This window comes from Pristiophorus japonicus, chromosome 19, assembly GCF_044704955.1.
Source record: "Pristiophorus japonicus isolate sPriJap1 chromosome 19, sPriJap1.hap1, whole genome shotgun sequence".
In the NCBI taxonomy this organism is placed as follows: Eukaryota; Metazoa; Chordata; class Chondrichthyes; family Pristiophoridae; genus Pristiophorus; species Pristiophorus japonicus.
This window is the reverse complement of record NC_091995.1, coordinates 76,219,862-76,227,361: the sequence shown is the minus strand read 5'-3', so window position 1 is coordinate 76,227,361 and position 7,500 is coordinate 76,219,862. Positions and strand designations below refer to the sequence as shown.

The following is a 7,500-nucleotide window of genomic DNA, read 5'->3' as shown; positions in this document are numbered from 1 at the left end:
ATACAACCCTCCCTATCTCTGTAACCTCCTCCAGCCCTACACCCCTCCCTTTCTCCGTAACCTCCTCCAGCCCTACACTCCTCCCTATCTCCGTAACCTCCTCCAGCCTTACACCCCTCCCTATCTCCGTAACCTCCTCCAGCCCTACAACCCACCCTATCTCCGTAACCTCCTCCAGCCCTACAACCCACCCTATCTCCGTAACCTCCTCCAGCCCTACACCCTCCCTATCTCCGTAACCTCCTCCAGCCTTACACCCCTCCCTATCTCCGTAACCTCCTCCAGCCCTACAACCCACCCTATCTCCGTAACCTCCTCCAGCCCTACACCCTCCCTATCTCCGTAACCTCCTCCAGCCCTACACCCCTCCCTATCTCCGTAACCTCCTCCAGACCTACAACCCTCCCTATCTCTGATGCAGGAGGATTGGGAGAAGGTTTCTACCATTGTGCCTACCTAAAGAATAATCTTTGGTGTCAGTCGTGCTTCAGTGGTAGCAATTCCCACGTCGGAGTCAGAAGGTCGTGGGTTCTAAAGACACTCCCAGTGCAGTGCTGAGGGAGTGCTGCACTGTCGGAGGTGCCGTTTATCGGATGGGACGTTAAACCGAGGCCCCGTCTGCCCTCTCAGATGGATGTAAAAGATCCTATGCCACAATTCTGAAGAGGAGCAGGGGAGTTTTCGCTGGTGTCCTGGCCAATATTTATCCCTCAATCAACAGCACTAAAACAGATTATCTGTCATTACCACATTGCTGTTTGTGGGAGCTTGCTGTGCGCAAATTAGCTGCCACGTTTCCCACATTACAACAGTGACTACACTCCAAAAGTACTTCATTGGTTATAAAGCGTTTTGGGATGTCCTGAGGCCATGAAAGGCATTGGGATACTTGGGCGATGTAGCAGAGGCTAATGCTGCTCACGGGACAGAGCCAGCAACAGTCAGTGTCTTTAGGAGAGAAAGGAAGAAAATTAGGGGGGGGGGGGGGGGGGGGAGAAATTACAACACAGTTAAAAAACAAATCTGCTCACTTCTGGTCTCCTTCATGTATGTCCAGGCATCACGCTCCTCAATACTGTGGGCGAATGAGCAGTTTCCAATATACTGGCACTTCTTCCCATTTGCCACATGTATACATAGCTGGAAAATAGAGCAGAATGATTTATTTTACAGCATTTATCTACTCCCAACGAATGCCAAGCAAACGCTGCGTTGGACGGTGGCAGACCCCAAACACTGGCCTCTGAGGTTGCCACTAGCCTAGCCTGAAGTGATTTACTCCCAGCTAAAGGCGCCCAAAACACAAGAAAAAGCGGATTGATTAGCGACACTGTGAGAACGTCCGGTTTTTGGTGGACCTCATCCTTCGGTGCCACCAAATGACATCACCGCACATACGCGGACTATGCAGGTGACATCACCGCAAATAGGCAGACTATCCAGATGACATCACCGCACAGACATGGACTATCCAAATGACATCACCGCACATACGCGGACTATTCAGATGACATCACCGCACATAAGTGGGCTTTCCAGATGACATTACCGCACATACGCGGGCTATCCAAATGACATCACTGCACATACGCGGGCTATCCAAATGACATCACTGCACATACGCGGGCTATCCAGATGACATAACCGCACAGATGCCGGGCGATCCAGATGACATCATCCCAAATGCACCGGGATCCACCAGATGACATCACCGTACATGGGCTATCCAGTCACGCCTTTCTCTGTGACTCAGGAATTTTAGCGTAGAGCTTGAAGGCCGCACAGCCTGCCTGCCACTGACTGGCAGAACGCTGGGTGAGTGGTGTCCAATCAGACCTCCCCTCCTCCCTGCGTTGTCTGTCCACCAATGGACACAGCATTAGCCAGAAGCACAGCCTGAGAAATGAGACCGAGAAGAACAGGCCATTCGACCTGTTGGAGCTGCTGCCTCTTATCTCCATGGTAACATCCAGTGACAGTCTGACTGCCTCAGATGTTTTTGTCCCGACTAATCCGCCAGGCAGATTCTTCCAAACACTTAATATTTTTGGCAGCTCTCCAAAGCGGGGAAAGGCGACGGCTCGTCTGCCACTTAACACTCCAGGGCTGCTCTGGGTGTCAGCTGTGGCTCAGTGGGCGGCACTCTCGCCTTGGAGAAGGTCGTGGGTTCAAGTCCCACTCCAGAGACTTGAGCACACAATCTAGGCTGACACTCCAGTGCGGTGCTGAGGGAGTGCTGCACTGTCGGAGGTGCCATCTTTCGGATGAGACATTAAACCGAGGCCCCGCCTGCCCTCTCAGATGGACGTAAAAGATCCCAAGGCACTATTTCTAAAAATGTATCTGGTCATGATCTTATTGCTGTTTGTGGGAGCTTGCTGTGCGCAAAATTGGCTGCCGGGTTTCCCTTCGTTACAAAAATGACTACTATACTTCTATAATACTTCATCGGCTGTAAAGCGCTTTGATGGTCCTGAGGTGACGAATGGAGCTATAGAAATTCAGGTTCTTTACTCACATCGTACTGCTGTGGGATGTTTCTGCAGGATGGCAACGGTCGAATAGCAACCCACTTCTTCCGCTCGTTTGACATCAGCAGCATCACCCGTCGCTCTTTGGCCCATCTAGAGAGGACGAACAGGAACACACACTAGTCAGACTTCAACAAGGACGTGACGGCTTTGGGGAGCATACAGAAGAGATTTACCGGAATGGTTCCAGGACGGAGGGATTACAGTTACGTGGAGAGATTGGAGTTGTTCGCCCTGGAGCAGAGAAGGCTAAGAGCAGATTTAATAGAGGTTTAAAGTCATGAAGGGTTGAGAAAGAGGAACTGTTTCCAATGGCTGAACCAGAGGGCCCAGATTTAAGGTGACTGACAGAAGAACCAGAGGCGACATGAGGAAAAACATTTTTACGCAACGAGTGGAGGAATGCACTGCCTGATAGAGTGGTGGATATCGGTTCAATACCCGCCTTCAAAAGGGAATTGGATAAATACTTAAAGGAGAATAATTGCAGGGTTATGGGGAAAGAGCGGGGGAGTGGGACTAACTGGATTGCTCCTCGAAAGAGTCGGTGCAGACTCGATGGGCCAAATGGTGTCCTGTGCTGGACTGAGCGATGATTCCATAAACCTCAGCACACATTTATTTTCTCCTTTGGTCCATTGAGTGACCCAGTTGCTCGGTGAAACTGTGCGCCCTGCGGTGAGCCACACCAACCAAGGGTTTGTCCGTTTCACTTCCCTCGGCGACCGAGGGTTAGAGATTAGCTACCGGTGTGTGCGTGTTCCAGTGTGCGTGTGGGGGGGGGGGGAGGGGAGGGGAGGAGAGAGAGAGAGGGGGGTGAGGGAGAGAGAGAGAGAGGGGGGTGAGGGAGAGAGAGAGACAGGGGGGGTGAGGGAGAGAGAGAGAGAGGGGGGGTGAGGGAGAGAGAGAGAGAGGGGGGGTGAGGGAGAGAGAGAGAGAGGGGGGTGAGGGAGAGATAGAGAGAGGGGGGTGAGGGAGAGAGAGGGGGGTGAGGGGGAGAGAGGGGGTGAGGGGGAGAGACGGGGGTGAGGGGGAGAGACGGGGGTGAGAGAGAGGGGAGGAGAGAGGTGGGAAGATAGAGGGAGAGAGAAAGGGGGGGGGGAGAGAAAGAGGGGGGGGAGAGAGAGAGAGGGGGGGAGAGAAAAAGGGGGAGGGGAGAGTGAAAGGGGGAGGGGAGAGTGAAAGGGGGAGGGGAGAGTGAAAGGGGGAGGGGAGAGTGAAAGGGGGAGGGGAGAGTGAAAGGGGGAGGGGAGAGTGAAAGGGGGGAGGGGAGAGTGAAAGGGGGAGGGGAGAGTGAAAGGGGGAGGGGAGAGTGAAAGGGGGAGGGGAGAGTGAAAGGGGGAGGGGAGAGTGTAAGGGGGAGGGGAGAGTGAAAGGGGGAGGGGAGAGTGAAAGGGGGAGGGGAGAGTGAAAGGGGGAGGGGAGAGTGAAAGGGGGAGGGGAGAGTGAAAGGGGGAGGGGAGAGTGAAAGGGGGAGGGGAGAGTGAAAGGGGGAGGGGAGAGTGAAAGGGGGAGGGAGAGGAAGAGAGATGGGGGAAGGGGAGAGAGATGGGGGAAGGGGAGAGAGATGAGGGAAGGGGAGAGAGATGGGGGAAGGGGAGAGAGATGGGGGAAGGGGAGAGAGATGGGGGAAGGGGAGAGAGATGGGGGAAGGGGAGAGAGATGGGGGAAGGGGAGAGAGATGGGGGAATGGGAGAGAGATGGGGGAAGGGGAGAGAGATGGGGGAAGGGGAGAGAGATGGGGGAAGGGGAGAGAGATGGGGGAAGGGGAGAGAGATGGGGGAAGGGGAGAGAGATGGGGGAAGGGGAGAGAGATGGGGGAAGGGGAGAGAGATGGGGGAAGGGGAGAGAGATGGGGGAAGGGGAGAGAGATGGGGGAAGGGGAGAGAGATGGGGGAAGGGGAGAGAGATGGGGGAAGGGGAGAGAGATGGGGGGAGGGCTGGAGAGATGGGGGGAGGGCTGGAGAGATGGGGGGAGGGCTGGAGAGAGGGGGGAGGGCCGGAGAGAGGGGGGAGGGCCGGAGAGAGGGGGGAGGGCCGGAGAGAGGGGGGAGGGCCGGAGAGAGGGGAGAGGGCCGGAGAGAGGGGGGGGGAGGGCCGGAGAGAGAGGGGGGAGGGCCACAGAGAGAGGGGGGAGGGGGACAGAGAGAGGGGGGAGGGGGACAGAGAGGGGGAGGGGGATAGAGAGGGGGAAGGGGATAGAGAGGGGAGGGGGAGGGGGAGGGGGAGAGAGAGAGAAAGAGCGGGGGAGAGAGAGAAAGAGCGGGGGAGAGAGAGAAAGAGCGGGGGAGAGAGAGAAAGAGCGGGGGAGAGAGAGAAAGAGCGGGGAGAGAGAGAAAGAGCGGGGGAGAGAGAGAAAGAGCGGGGGAGAGAGAGAAAGAGCGGGGGAGAGACAGAAAGAGCGGGGGAGAGAGAGAAAGAGCGGGGGAGAGAGAGAAAGAGCGGGGGAGAGAGAGAAAGAGCGGGGAGAGAGAGAAAGAGCGGGGGAGAGAGAGAAAGAGCGGGGGAGAGAGAGAAAGAGCGGGGGAGAGAGAGAAAGAGCGGGGGAGAGAGAGAAAGAGCGGGGGAGAGAGAGAAAGAGCGGGGGAGAGAGAGAAAGAGCGGGGGAGAGAGAGAAAGAGCGGGGGAGAGAGAGAAAGAGCGGGGGAGAGAGAGAAAGAGCGGGGGAGAGAGAGAAAGAGCGGGGGAGAGAGAGAAAGAGCGGGGGAGAGAGAGAAAGAGCGGGGGAGAGAGAGAAAGAGCGGGGGAGAGAGAGACAAAGAGCGGGGGGAGAGAGACAAAGAGCGGGGGAGAGAGACAAGAGCGGGGGAGAGAGACAAAGAGCGGGGGAGAGAGACAAAGAGCGGGGGAGAGAGAGAAAGAGCGGGGGAGAGAGAGAAAGAGCGGGGAGAGAGAGAAAGAGCGGGGGAGAGAGACAAAGAGCGGGGGAGAGAGAGAAAGAGCGGGGGAGAGAGAGAAAGAGCGGGGGAGAGAGAGAAAGAGCGGGGGAGAGAGAGAAAGAGCGGGGGAGAGAGAGAAAGAGCGGGGGAGAGAGAGAAAGAGAGGGGGCTAGAGCGAAAGAGGGAGGGGAGAGAGAAAGGGAGGAAAAGAGAGAATGTGGGGGGCGGGGAGAAAGGAGAGTGGGGGGGAAGAGAATGGGGGGGGGGGAAGAGAATGGGGGAGGGGGAAGAGAATGGGGAGGGGGAAGAGAATGGGGGGGAAGAGAATGGGGGGAAGAGAATGGGGGGGTGAGAGAATGGGGGGGGAAGAGAATGGGGGGGGAAGAGAATGGGGGGGGAAGAGAATGTGGGGGGGAAGAGAATGTGGGGGGGAAGAGAATGGGGGGGGGAAGAGAATGGGGGGGGGAAGAGAATGGGGGGGAAGAGAATGGGGGGGAAGAGAATGGGGGGGAAGAGAGTGGGGGGGGAAGAGAATGGGGGGGGGAAGAGAATGGGGGGGGAAGAGAATGGGGGGGGGAAGAGAATGGGGGGGGAGAGAATGGGGGGGGAGAGAATGGGGGGGGAGAGAATGGGGGGGGAGAGAATGGGGGGGGAGAGAATGGGGGGGGAAGAGAATGTAGGGGGGGAAAGATGGGGGAAAGAGAATGTAGGGGGGGGAAGAGAATGTAGGGGGGGAAGAGAATGGGGGGGAAGAGAATGGGGGGAAAGAGAATGGGGGGAAAGAGAATGGGGGGGAAGAGAATGGGGGGGGAAGAGAATGTGGGGGGGGAAGAGAATGTGGGGGGGAGAAGAGAATGTGGGGGGGGGAGAAGAGAATGTGGGGGGGGAGAAGAGAATGTGGGGGGGGAGAAGAGAATGTGGGGGGGGGGAAGAGAATGTGGGGGGGGGAAGAGAATGTGGGGGGGGGAAGAGAATGTGGGGGGGGGAAGAGAATGTGGGGGGGGAAGAGAATGTGGGGGGGGAGAGAAAGAGGGGAAGAGAGAAAGAGGAGGGGAAGAGAGAAAGGGGGGGGAAGAAAGTGAAAGAGCAGGAAGAGAGAGAGCAGGGAGAGAGAGGGAAAACAGAAAGTGGAGAGAAAGAAGGCGGAGAAAGAGAAGGAGAAAGAGAAAGAGAGGGAGAGAGAGAGATCGGGGGAGAGAGACAAAGAGCGGGGGAGAGAGAGAAAGAGCGGGGGAGAGAGAGAAAGAGCGGGGGAGAGAGAGAAAGAGCGGGGGAGAGAGAGAAAGAGCGGGGGAGAGAGAGAAAGAGCGGGGGAGAGAGAGAAAGAGCGGGGGAGAGAGAGAAAGAGCGGGGGAGAGAGAGAAAGAGCGGGGGAGAGAGAGAAAGAGCGGGGAGAGAGAGAAAGAGCGGGGGAGAGAGAGAAAGAGCGGGGAGAGAGAGAAAGAGAGGGGTCGAGAGCGAAAGAGGGAGGGGAGAGAGAAAGGGAGGAAAAGAGAGAATGTGGGGGGCGGGGGGAAAGGAGAGTGGGGTGGGAAGAGAATGGGGGGGGGGAAGAGAATGGGGGAGGGGGAAGAGAATGGGGAGGGGGAAGAGAATGGGGGGGAAGAGAATGGGAGGGGAAGAGAATGGGGGGGGGAAGAGAATGGGGGGGGAGAGAATGGGGGGGGGAAGAGAATGGGGGGGGAGAGAATGGGGGGGGGAGAGAATGGGGGGGGGAGAGAATGGGGGGGGGAAGAGAATGGGGGGGGAAGAGAATGGGGGGGGGAAGAGAATGGGGGGGGGAAGAGAATGGGGGGGGGAAGAGAATGGGGGGGGGGAAGAGAATGGGGGGGGGAAGAGAATGGGGGGGGGAAGAGAATGGGGGGGAGAGGGGGGGAAGAGAATGGGGGGGGGAAGAGAATGGGGGGGGGAAGAGAATGGGGGGGGGGAGAGAATGGGGGGGGGAAGAGAATGGGGGGGGAAGAGAATGGGGGGGGAAGAGAATGGGGGGGGGAAAGAGAATGGGGGGGGGAAGAGAATGGAGGGGGGGAGAGAATGGGGGGTGAAGAGAATGGGGGGGAAGAGAATGGGAGGGGGAAGAGAATGGGGGG

General features: G+C 57.5%; 1 protein-coding gene across 2 annotated transcripts in view; it reads right to left on the bottom strand.

The window, feature by feature from the left end:
- zc3h7bb (zinc finger CCCH-type containing 7Bb) overlaps positions 1-7,500 on the bottom strand; it is a 91,865-nt gene that overhangs the window by 7,066 nt on the left and 77,299 nt on the right. For both annotated transcript variants that reach the window (XM_070861648.1, XM_070861647.1), the window contains exons 19-20: positions 2,519-2,624; positions 1,032-1,140 (exon numbers count right to left, since the gene is read on the bottom strand). In XM_070861648.1, the coding sequence (XP_070717749.1) occupies positions 1,032-1,140; positions 2,519-2,624 (215 nt within the window). The remainder of the gene's footprint in view (positions 1-1,031; positions 1,141-2,518; positions 2,625-7,500) is intronic.